The 14,175-nt window shown below is 36.8% G+C and overlaps 1 protein-coding gene across 4 annotated transcripts in view; it reads left to right on the top strand.

Annotated features, from left to right (window-relative positions):
• The first annotated feature begins 6,840 nt into the window (after positions 1-6,840).
• The window catches only part of LOC110458937, a 46,152-nt gene continuing 38,817 nt past the window's right edge, over positions 6,841-14,175 (top strand). For 2 of the 4 annotated variants that reach the window (XM_021510925.1, XM_021510924.1), the window contains exon 1: positions 6,841-7,122. In XM_021510925.1, the coding sequence (XP_021366600.1) occupies positions 7,042-7,122 (81 nt within the window). In that variant the 5' untranslated portion in view covers positions 6,841-7,041. Of the gene's footprint in view, positions 7,123-11,484; positions 12,167-14,175 lie in introns of those variants that run through there. The other 2 variants (XM_021510926.1, XM_021510923.1) reach the window with 1 other exon arrangement.

Below are 14,175 nucleotides of genomic sequence, written 5' to 3'. Positions count from 1 at the left end.
AGACTACACAGCAGACCCTAACAGACTACACAGCAGACACAAACAGAATAAACAGCTGAAACAAACAGACTACACAACTGACACACTACACAGCTCACACTAACAGACTACCTCTTACAAACTACAGAGCTGACACTTACAGACTAAACAGCTCACACAAACAGAATAAACAGTTGTCACTAACAGACTACACAACTTACACTAACCGACTACACAACTAACACTATATAAGAGACTACACAACTGACAATAACAGACTACACAGCTCACACTTACAGACTACACAGCTCAAACTTACAGACTAAACAGCAGACACTAACAGACTACACAGCTCACACTTACAGACTACACAGCAGACACTAACAGACTACACAGCTCACACTTACAGACTAAACAGCTCACACAAACAGAATAAACAGCTGACACTAACAGACTACACAACTTACACTAACCGGCTACACAACTAACACTATAACAGACTACAAAACTAACACTATAACAGACTACACAACCAGACTACACAACTAACACTACACAGCTCACACTTACAGACTACACAGCTGATACTTACAGACTACACAACTGATACTTACAGACTACACAGCTGATACTTGCAGACTACACAGCTCACACTTACAGACTAAACAGCTCACACAAACAGAATAAACAGTTGACACTAACAGACTACACAACTTACACTAACCGACTACACAACTAACACTATAACAGACTACACAACTAACACTATAACAGACTACACAACCAGACTACACAACTAACACTATAATAGACTACACAACTAACACTAACAGACTACACAGCTCACACTAACAGACTACACAGCTCACACTTACAGACTACACAGCTCACACTTACAGACTAAACAGCTGACACTAACAGACTACACAGCTCACACTTACAGATTACACAGCAGACACAAACAGACTAAACAGCTGACACTAACAGACTACACAGCTGACACTAACAGACTACACAGCTCACACTTACAGACTACACAGCAGACACTAACAGACTACACATTAGACACTAACAGACTACACACCTCACACTTACAGACTACACAGCTCACACTAACAGACTACACAGCTCACACTAACAGACTACACAGCTAACACTATAACATACTACACAGCTCACACTAACAGACTACACAGCTCACACTTACAGATTAAACAGCTGACAGTAACAGACTACACAGCTCACACTTACAGACTACACAGCAGACACTAACAGACTACACAGCAGACATTAACAGACTACAAAGCTCACACTAACAGACTACACAGCTCACACTAACACACTACAGAGCTCACACTAACAGACTACACAGCAGACACTAACAGACTACACAGCTAACACTAACAGACTACACAGCTCACACTTACAGACTACAAAGCAGACACTAACAGACTACACATCAGACACTAACAGACTACACAGCTCACACTTACAGACTAAACAGCTGACACTAACAGACTACACAGCTGACACTAACAGACTACACAGCTCACACTTACAGACTACACAGCACACACTTACAGACTAAACAGCTGACACTAACAGCCTACACAGCTCACACTTACAGACTAAACAGCTGACACTAACGGACTACACAGCAGACACTAACAGACTACACAGCTCACACTAACAGACTAAACAGCTGACACTAACAGACTACACAGCAGACACTAACAGACTACCCAGCTCACACTTACAGACTAAACAGCTGACACTAACGGACTACACAGCAGACACTAACAGACTACACAGCTCACACTGACAGACTACACAGCAGACACTACCAGACTACACAGCAGACACTAACAGACTACACAGCACACACTTACAGACTAAACAGCTGACACTAACAGACTACACAACTAGCACTATAACAGACTACACAACTGACACTATAACAGACTACACAGCAGACACTAACAGACTACACAGCTCACACTTACAGACTACACAGCTCACACTTACAGACTAAACATCTCACACTAACAGACTACACAGCAGACACTTACAGACTACACAGCTCACACTTACAGACTAAACAGCTCACACTAACAGACTACACAACTAACACTATAACAGTCTACACAACTAACACCATAACAGACTACATAGCTCACACTAACAGACTACACAACTGACACTATAACAGACTACACAGCTCACACTTACAGACTACACAGCTGATACTAACAGACTACACAGCTCACACTTACAGACTTAACAGCTCACACTTACAGACTTCATAGCTGATACTTACAGACTACACAGCTCACACTTACAGACTAAACAGCTCACACTAACAGACTACACAACTACTCATACTAACAGACTACACAGCTCACACTTACAAACTACAGAGCTGACACTTACAGACTAAACAGCTGACACTAACAGACTACACAGCTCACACTTACAGACTTCACAGCTGATACTAACAGACTACACAGCTCACACTTACAGACTTCACAGCTCACACTTACAGACTTCATAGCTGATACTTACAGACTACACAGCTCACACTTACAGACTACACAGCTGATACTTACAGACTACACAACTGATACTTACAGACTACACAACTGACACTAACAGACTACACAGCTCACACTTACAGACTTCACAGCTCACACTAACAGACTACATAGCTCACACTTACAGACTTCACAGCTCACACTTACAGACTACACAGCTGATACTTACAGACTACACAGCTCACACTTACAGACTACACAGCTGATACTAACAGACTACACAGCTCACACTTACAGACTACACAACTGATACTTACAGACTACACAGCTGATACTTGCAGACTACACAGCTCACACTTACAGACTACACAGCTCACACTTACAGACTTCACAGCTCACACTAACAGACTACATAGCTCACACTTACATACTTCACAGCTCACACTTACAGGCTACACAGCTGATACTTACAGACTACACAACTGACACTAGCAGACTACACACCTCACACTTACAGACTACACAGCTGATACTTACAGACTACACAACTGACACTAACAGAATACACAGCTGACACTTATCGAGATTAATAGATTCGGCAAGTGAAAAAGTATACAATTATTTTTTTTCAGACAATTATTTTCATAAATTAAGGAAGTATTTTTTATGTTCAACTCATTTATTCTTCCTTTTTTTTTAACAGTCTTCTTTTAGCGTTCTTATCGAAAGCATATGTGTATTTTTTCCCCTTCTTAGTCGAGAACAATTTAGAAGTTGTCTTGCATTTTCGCATCGGATGATCTACACATACATGCGTGCGATGGTCGACGGTGGAAGGACAATATTCATACAATTTAATAACGAAAACGTTACATTTTAAATGTGCAGCAAGGTCAGGCAGTCGATACGAAGCATTTCTAACGAGAGATGCGGTGAAAATACTTAAGTTTGAAATGAATTTCAGACATTGAACGATTTTCTTTAAAACAATCATTTTTTTAAACACAATTAAAATATACCATACGAGTGGTGAATATGATTTATATCTATTCCAGGGAGTAAACTTTCAAGTATTTTATTCCAGCTTTAGCGAGTCATGCGCGACCCGCCATGTTGTGAAAACGACGTTGTTACATCATGCCACGTGAAGTTATGTCACTCACAGAAACTGTAACACTGTCTATAATAAATGTCAAACCTTGTTAAATTAACTTTAAATAGACAGTTAAACATAAGTCCCTTCAATCAGCGCTGTAGGAAAGGATATGTGAAACGACTTCTATTGTCATTTGTTTAAGTAAATTGCTTAAGGAAGTGTAGGATGAGATCTAGTGTTACTTTATATCCTGATCAGACATTTTGATGAATAACCGTTAAACTACGTACAGGGATCCGGTGCGTGGTAATCAAAGAGATGATTACACAAATATCCCGCACATTTTTTTCTTTCTTCAATGTCCTCCGAATACAGAAGGCCAACTGTTTTCCGGCTTTTGAAGGAAACCAGGAGCGAAAAAACAGATAACAATTAAATATGGAGGTTTATGACTATATTACAAAATGTGACTGGTTCGTGTTATAGTACATGCATGGTGACAAGCTAACACGAGTTATTTCCCCTAATGCACAAACGACATTTCCGAGGATTAATCGATTCCTTGGAAAAAGCGCGAAACATCACGTGTGGGTGAACGGAAAATTCATTCTTATAGGAAATTGTTCAAATATTATGTGTGACAGAAAACCCACACCTAGAGAAAAAGGCTCAAACATTAAGTGTGGATAAATCATATAGATTCCTAGAGAAAATTCCAAACGTGATGTGTTAATTAAATCATTTCTAGAGGAAGGGGTTAAAACGTGATGTATGAAAAAAGCAGGGGGTTAACCAAACCGCCTCCCCAACCCCACCCAACCCCCAAACAATAATTTTAGATAAATGAGTAATGTGTAAAAGATAGAGGATCGATTCCCAGAGAAGGCGGGGGAGGGGGGCACATTATGCCGATGTCGGGATTTGATCAATAGTCGCCTCCACTCTATGTTATAGTGGTAGTGTAGCGTCACCCCTGTCTCCACCCCTATCCCTACCAAGTCTCTACCAAAGTTCGCATCCCCCAGAGTGATCCTCAGCTGACTGCTGCTGCTGCTGGATAGCTCGCCAATCGATAACTCCTCGTACACGGTGTGGTACTCCGGTACACAGCTCGTAAGCGCGTGGACGGACAGTGACGTGTCAGAGAGCCTGGGTGGGAAGTGCGTGTACGCTGGTACACATACCAGGCAAAATCAATGGCTCTCAGCCCAATGCTTAAATTCCACAACCCAACATCCCCGACACATAATGCCAGCCCTGTTTTTTTTCGTCTGTTCCGTATTTCAGATTTGGTTGTTTGATTGAGCCGGGTGGGGCTTGGAAGGGGCTGAATGTGGAATGAATGAAAATACATCAAAATGTGACTTTTATTATCTTAAAATATTAGAACCATTATTAATTTTATCTTGGAGATTTTGCATAAAAATCGTACAACGACCCCCAAAATATGGATCAGTATTTGAGACATGATTCTAGTTTTCCCTGAACGGGTGAGAAGTAATCGATAACAAATCAAAACCGTTCCACTGAAAAATATCAAAGCACAACCCAGCTGAGAGTTTCAGCGAGTTAGGAATGTGGATATCGATACAATATGGTTGATAACTAAAACTAAGAGAAAGATAGACTTATTCTTTTCTTGTATTTTATATGACATTTTCTCGGCGTGTATGTAAAAATATACACCCTCACACATGTCACACACACCCTCACAAACACAATTTCGCGACGGAAAAATGTATTCTTTTAAATGTGAAAGCAACTGAGAAAAAACAACGACATTTTTATCATTTATTTTATTTGAGTCCTTAAAAATAACTTCATTCGGAATGCGGATGTGCGTATGTGTATGCACGTGCACGGATTATAAAGGGGTTTGTGGTGGGTTAGGAAGGGGTTTTGAGGTGGGTAGGGTGGAGTTTGTGTTGGGGTATACAGGGGTTTTGTGGTGGGGTATACAGGGGTTTTGTGGTGGTGTATACAGGGGTTTGTGGTGGGGTAGGGTGGAGTTTGTATTGGGGTATACATGGATTTTGTGGTGGGGTATACAGGGGTTTGTGGTGGGGTAGGGTGGGATTTGTGTTGGGTGTACAGGGGTTTGAGGTGGGGTATATATGGGTTTGTGGTGGGGTATGCAGGGGGTTATGGTGGGATATACAGGGGTTTGTGGTGGGGTAGGGAGGGGTTTGTTGTGGGGTAGGGTGGGGTTTGTGGGGATATATAGGGTTTGTGGTGGGGTAGGATGGGATGTGTGGTGGGGGTGGGGTAGGACGGGTAGTTTGTGTTTGGGAATATAGGGGTTTACTGTAACATTTGATTGCTTTACTGTCATGCATACAACTAGATAGCGTAAGCAAATGGGGAGGGCGGGCATCTTAATAAAAATCAATATATTTTATAATTTACCAAAAATATTTCTTTAACCATCCAAAAATATTGTTTATGTTCGTTAACTAAAATGATATTCTGTTCTAAGCTTTTTCGTATGGTTTCACTTGAAGTTTCCGCCGGTATTTTTGTAATTGTTGATGGTCGTATTAGCCAATATTATTAATTAAATTACATTAAGTTTAAATTTAAATACTGATAATTTTCACACTACCTTACAAGAACAGATACAAGAATATTTATATATTTATGAAGAGGCCCAAGAAGGCAGAAAGGCCTAGCGCGGCCAGTCTTGTATCTTTGTTATTTTATTGTGTGTGTATATATATATATATATATATATATATATGTATAACTAACTAAAAGTATTTGATTCTAAAAAAAACCCCACATAACTAACTTAGATTACTTTTTATAAATTCATAAAATAATACTAACAATAATATGTATTCAAGAAAAGGGCAGCATGTTTACAAACACCTATCAAATGCTCAGGAACGTCCTGAGATAAAATGCGGATAATCGAAAAACTCCTTAGTAAATATAAACCATTTTACACATTTTAATCTATATATATATATTTATCATTTAGGAATTATTTATCTGTTACTTATTGCAACGAACATTGTGAAAAATGACAAACGCAAATTAAAATACGGCCAAATATAACGCGCCATATATATCCCGTAAATAGATCCTACGCAACTAGTGATTATTGTATTTATAAATATTATCCTACTTTCATTTTCGAAATACTCTCCACTCGAACAAATACACACCTACCTGTGGAGAAGCTACCTGTGTGTACTTGTCAACCTTGTATATACCTACCTTGACGTCTTATCAATTGACAATAGACGTATCACTGTCAACCGAAGGCGGTCACCTTTACCTGGAACATTTTATTTAATTGACAATTTACCCGAGGTAAATTATTTTTTATCCTTTGAGAAACCCCCCATCCTTTAGGTAGATATTGGGTATTCCCCTTACCCTGCCGCTAGGGGTCGCCAATTGAGCGATGCACAGAAGACACCACAGGAAAACATGGCTGCACCCGAAACCGACGTCCCCGCTCGGCTCGGACCAAACAAAACACCCGTACAGCTCGAGGAACTGACAAAAGACGTAAGTACGAACTACAGTCAATATGTAACATGTGCTGGGTCTCGTCAAGGCTTTTGGGGTTAGTGGGTGATGCTGTTTACAAGAAAACGTGGTATTTGTATGGTACATGGGGTAGGGTTTTCAAGCTAAGCTGTGTAATTTGACCAGATGGTCTGTGTATGCATGCATTCCCACCGATACCCTGTTAAACCACGTAGTTCGACAGCCCTGATATATAGCTTAGCATGTTCTAGCTGCCTCGATTTAGTCTCCCGTTTTCCCCACTAACATTTTTTGTTTCATTTTACCGTTATTTGTAATGACTAGGGCTGTATACAGCGAGGGTAGCGCTCGGGTGTTCCGTTAGTCGAGTTCGCTCGCCCGTGACTTTTCCTTTCGTAGCCATTTCATTATTGGGGTCATCCATGCGTGACGTCACAGCCGAGGTCACACACAATGTAGGACCGTAATATTTGGAAACAAACTAATTCATCATTCTTGACAGACAAGGGAAAATAAAACAGGCATACAACATTCTGTTGTACGATATGAGATGGATCTTAGCGATAGGTAGATAGCGAATGATTATCATGTGAGATCTGGTGGTAGGGGAGTTGATATGCTTATATTTAGATGTGTACTGAGTATGGTCTCCTGTACAATATAGATAAGGAAATAGAACGAACAATATTCCTTTCCTGGGTTAACGGAACATTTTACACTCAGGAAATACACAATTAACACCAATGCTGATTTTTGGAAGCAATATTTATGAATTAGAAACAATGTTTTGCAGCAGTAACAGTGTTCGTAAATGAAAATTTTAAAAACAAAGTTTAAACCAACAGAAGTATAAAATTTCTTATTAATTGTTGATTAAAGGCAATTAAAGGTATACAAAAAATAACATTCTGTACATTGTTTGCTAATTACTAGTCCTAGCAGTATATTAGCAATATATATATATATCATATATATATGAAGATAGTTTACTTGATGATTTTTGTATCAGAATTTGTTTTTGATATTCAATAATTGTACAACTAAATGTTTGTTACAAAATCTTAGTGACATTATAACAATTATACAATCAAAGTGCTAATAATGATTAAATATAATGAACATTGATTTGAATCCATTATATCTGTGTCTATAATATTAATGAGGATTTTTTTTATAAGTAAGATATTTATAAAATGATATTTAACTGCATATTGTTCAAATTTAATATGCAATAGAGAAACTTGCAAAATAATTAAATACAATTGTATTTATCATAAAATATCTTAAATTTTATATCTAAGAGAGACCAGGCCTCGCAAATATCATTATGTCAGTTTTCTAAATGTTAATGAGAATTGTAAATTCATATTCATTGACATAGATATCTGTTTTAACTGTTAAATCTGATCAAAAGTATGAAATTGAACATAACTGAAACAGTTCTGTTAATTTTCTTGTAATTTTTATGATGCTGATTTAATCATTACAGTATCGCTAAGGTTTATATGTAAAACCTGCCGTACTTAAACCCTGATTGATCTGGTTAAACACAATTCCATTCTAAAAACGTATCTCATGAATAATAATTTTAGTCACACAAATAGGAGAAATGATGCCATGAGCATAAAATATTTCCAAACTTGATGTTCATTTCATAAGTTAAAGTAGTCAACCCAAGGCTGTTATGGAAATAATCTGTATTGTTTAGTTTAGTTTTATTGTGCAGGGTTGTGTAGCCTAGATTTTATTGAGAATGTTTGACAGAACTCTTGTGTAAATATATGCACTAATTGGAATTTCCTAGAATATGGAGGCCAATCTGATATGTCAACATCTGTATCCTGGTTCCCTTCTTGATCTTGTACAGAAAATGTATCATTTCCTGTCGCACTGTTTGCTAATAATCCTGACAAATGACTTCATCTGCTTTTTCATTACCTTCCTAGAAATGACACACGTGTTCCCTACACAACAGGTTGGACACAAATCTGACGACAGGACATTTATAATAAACAATTTAATTTCAAATGTCAAAAACTGAGGGTAGGTAGAATGTGTATGCTGACAGTGACAGGTGTTTTAATTTGAATTTCATCTAAATTTCCAGTCATATTTATATATATATATATATATATCATAAATCTTCATTAATTTGATGGTATTGTGCAAAAATGTCTAGTTTTATGCATCTTACAATTGTCCGAATTTTATAACACTCCAAATGTACATGTTAAAAACAACGGTTTCCTAAATCTTTAGATACAGATATATATTTTAAACTTTTGTCTTAGAATTAACATCATGCATTCACTTACTGAAATAAATTGGGTATTTTTTCTGTACTTAACCAATTAACTGTCTTCTATGCTTTAAATTCACTTAGTGTATACTTCAATGAAGTGCTATATCAATTTTTAAGAACAAATTGAGTCATTTAAATGTTGCCCTCTGTGTAACACAAAATAGTAGGATGATTGTGAACCAACCCTAATAAGAAGAACACATGGTTTATCTAGTGACTACCCTGGTAGATTTAATGTCCAGATCCGTACTAAATGTAATACAGTTGCCAGCTTAGAAGGGGCTTGTCACTTCACTGTCACCACTTCTGTCAGCCAGTGATTAATCCCCACCCCTCTAGCTCTTTAAGTCAGCACATCCATACATGTATACCCTTAGGGGCCTCACAGGGCCCCTGGGGCTCTCAATGGGGTAACCACAGGATGTCTCAATTAATGTCTACATATAACTATATATCTGGAGGCTCTTTCTTGTTAGGGTGGACAATGTATTATTTATAGTCTCAGATCACAAGATGATCTAACAATCCATCAGATGTTTCACTTGTTTTTCTGCAATTAATGTCATTTTTGAATAATATCTACTTGTGTTCTTATTAATGTTCAGGGCAAACTGTAAAATTTATACATGTCAATTATTCATTTGTTCATTTATCATTGGGTGATTCCATCGAATCATGTACGTGTGAAGTGCATAACTATTGAAAATATTTTAACAACTTGTTGTAAATATAGAATGTTTCTACAAAGCTGTTTAAACAAGTTCCGAATAAGGGCAATGTGATACAGGTTCAGTGATTTTTTTGCGCAGTTTTACAGCCAAATATAGGCCGTTTCCCTGAGCTGAAAAGTGCCTTATTTTCCCTAAATGACAAAAAACTGAGGAATATTTCCCCAATTTCAATACAAATAATGCTTTATTTTCCCAAATAATAAAGAAACAGACTTGTAAAATGTAATAATAACACTGCAGGTTAGATATAACAGCTAAACAATGGCTGACTTAACCGACCTTACATACCTAACCTATTTATTTTGATAATAAATGCTCAATACTAACATTTTATAATACTGCATTATTCTTAAAAAAAACAACCTGTCACATCGTTAGCAAACCCCATATGAATCTGTTTAAAGGATTTTATATAAATATATCATGATAATTATGGTAACAAAATAAGGAAGATCTATTTTTAGAAACTGAAAGCAGACTCAGCTAGGATTGGTACAATATATATATTGTGTGTATGTAACCAGCTGGCACAGGATGTGAAAACTAAATCGGATCAGGGTGTATACGATTAGATCCTACATGGAAAGCAAATCACTGCAACATACACAGGGAAATTAGACGTAGAAAAAATGGCACAGCTTTCCTAGGTACAAATATCTGTTGGGAGGCTTTGATAGATCTGGGTACTTCAATAGGGTACACGTACGTACCTGCATTGATTTATAGCGTATTAAATTCTCCTGACTTTTGATCGCCTTAAATCTTTTTTTCATCGTAGTAACACATATGGCGTGTAACAGTATGATTTGTTGTCAAGTTAGATTTAGGTTGGATACCATTGTATCGTGTATATATATCTTGATATGGCTTCTAAATGCAAAATTTTAGAATCACTCAGGGTTATCTTTTTTATGAGTAAAATCGTGTAAATGAAAGAATGTTTCAAGGTTGAAATTGCAGTGATATATGATATTTGATTCATAAATATTTTGAAGCCTAATACACTGATAGCACTTGACTTTTTCAAAAGTAAGGGCCCTTCAACTCATTCACCCCTGAAATTTCATAATGAACTATTCCGACCTTTGATTTGGAAGAGTTCAAATGTGTCTAAAGGGGTGAATGAGTGAACAGGTGATAAAATTGATTTCAAAACTGACACAACATTTTTAAAAACTATCCCGGGTTTCGTTTCATTTTTTGTCTTTGTTTGGTACAGTTGTGACTGAAACATGAAACATTAAATATTACATCCTGGTTTACAAAATCATGGGACCAGGGATGTAGTTTAGTGGTGATACAAATACAAAATTAAATATTCATAATTCTTTATATTTACAAAACTGTAACCCAGAGTGTGCCATTAGTCAAAACAAAACATATTTCATTTTTTTGTGTGCCCTTGGCCATTTTGTCGAAATAGCTTTTAGAAAAGAAAAACATGTAAAATATTGAAATGTCTGTATTAATTAAGTCAACAAATGAACAACTTGACTGTATAATACATGTCTTACATGGGCTGCTGGACAGTGATTTATAATGCTGGGGTATATACCTGTGGGTAGGTTGACAGTTCCGATCCGTTGATTGACAGGTGATGATTTATGTAGGGTGGGGCTTTATGGGTCGAGAGCTGGTAGCCATGTAACATGATTGATGGGTAGATGTACCCTATTAATAAACACCCTGATAAAGACATCCAAGTAATCACATAGTTATTTCTGACTGGTCAGTACTGTACCCTAACCCCTAGCCAAGTATGTTGAGTATTTGTGGACAGTTGTACTGCTAGTCATACCCAGTATCCAACTGATCTAGGGGTGTCTTCACCTATTTGTGAGTTCACCTGGAAGGAAAATCTTTATCAAGAGATTCAGAAGTGATTATATTATTGTTTTCGATTGAGAGAACTATTTGGATTCATCTACTGGAAAGCTGGAAAATGTTTGACAACAAAGCTAAACACCTGCTTTTAAGAGAAACTCAATCACCTGATCACAGGAATTTCTATTCTCAAGAACAAAACAATGTAAGTTTGTTTAATTTGTTTTTATTTTGAATTTCTCTTTTTTTTCTTTTTTTTTCTGATAAACTAACATATTTAACTTTGGGTGCATGGTGGTTTTCACCCCAATTAACGCTTTTTGGTTTTTCAATAGAAGAGTTTTTCTACAAAATGTACTTAGAGAGTATAATATACGGATTGGTAATATTGTCAGCAGTACATCATTGGTAAATATATAGTCTTAGACTTTTAAACATTATAGCCCCCAACAGATTAAGCTGCACAGAAAGTTGGTTATTGAATATATACCCTTATGTTGTACATTATACATTGTCAACAGGAATAAGTTTATGTCAGGTTGATCCACCCTAGGAATAGACCATGTAACACACCCTTTTATATAAATGAGTAGTTTCGATGTAAATATAGATCTTACGAGCCACATCTCAATATTTATACTCTTATGTTCCCAGAAATATTTTCATTATTGGAACCCAGGTTAATGAGGGTTGGTTACCAATAAAAAGTCTATTTCCTTCTCTAACAAACCTTCATCTGATGAAGATTTCAAATATTGATACTGTTTGTTTGCAGACAGTTGTTATTATAACTACACATTGAGTCAGGAACGGTTAGACCTGTATTTTACCATAAACTACTCATTGGGTCAGGCACGGTTAGACCTGTATTTTACAATAAACTACTCATTGGGTCAGGCACGGTTAGACCTGTATTTTACAATAAACTACACATTGAGTTAGGGGCAGTTAGACCTGTATTTTACCATAAACTACTCATTAAGTTAGGGGCGGTTAGACCTGTATTTTACAATAAACTACACATTGAGTTTGGAGGTAAATTAGACCTGTATTTTACCATAAACTACACATTGAGTTTGGAGGTAAACTAGACCTGTATTTTACCATAAACTACAAATTGAGTTTGGAGGTAAATTAGACCTGTATTTTACCATAAACTACACATTGAGTTAGGGGAAGTTAGGGGCAGTCAGACCTGTATTTTACCATAAACTACAAATTGAGTTTGGTGGTAAATTAGACCTGTATTTTACCATAAACTACACATTGAGTTAGGAGGTAAGTTAATATAAACCTGTATTTAACCATAAACTACACATTTATTTAGGGACAGTTAGACCTGCATTTTACAATATTAAAACTACACATTGAGTCTGGAACGGTTAGACCTGTATTTTACAATAAACTACACATTGAGTCAGGAACGGGTAGACCTGTATTTTACCATAAACTACACATTGAGTTAGGGGTGGTTACACATTGAGTTAGGTGAGATTACTAATTGAGTTAGGGGTGGTTACACATTGAGTTAGGTGATATTACTCATTGAGTTAGGGGTGGTTACACATTGAGTTGGGTGATATTACTCATTGAGTTAGGGGTGTTACACATTGAGTTAGGGGTGGTTAGACCTGTACTTCTACCATATTTGTCCCTTGATATGTATGAACTCAATGAAAAAGCAGATGAGTTGGTTAAACATCAGTGTTATTCAACTATTATTGGTCAAAATCATGAGCTGTGGAACAGTAGTTTGAGGATTAGCACTCACAATTACCATCATTTAACTGCAATGCAACTCCATGATGGATGTCTCAGATTTGGAAGTGGCTAGGTGCATGAACACATACCCTCACAATGGAGTTCAATCAATATCAATACTTGAAGTGTTATAAGTCAAAGTTTGATAGAGATATAAACATTGGCACTTCATTTTTGCATAACAGTTAGTAAACTAAATACCTCGCATTCCTACGCAGCATTACTCATTCGTGAAGCAAGGATGTTAATCACCAGTTATTCATTGCTAAAAGTTCTTCTACTCGAGAACATGATTATCATAAGTTTGTCTCTGTTAGTCAATTATCAATCTTTGTAAAGAATAGTATAATACCTCCCTCAAGGCTTGTTTTGTAAAAAGGTTTTGAAATCAAATAACTTGTGAGAGATAAAAACGTCAATCACAAAACAACACCCACTTGAACCTGGACATTT

Source organism: Mizuhopecten yessoensis, unplaced genomic scaffold (genome assembly GCF_002113885.1).
Source record: "Mizuhopecten yessoensis strain PY_sf001 unplaced genomic scaffold, ASM211388v2 scaffold9847, whole genome shotgun sequence".
In the NCBI taxonomy this organism is placed as follows: domain Eukaryota; kingdom Metazoa; phylum Mollusca; class Bivalvia; order Pectinida; family Pectinidae; genus Mizuhopecten; species Mizuhopecten yessoensis.
Note: the sequence above shows the minus strand (reverse complement) of the source record. Positions and strands in the feature narration are given on the sequence as shown.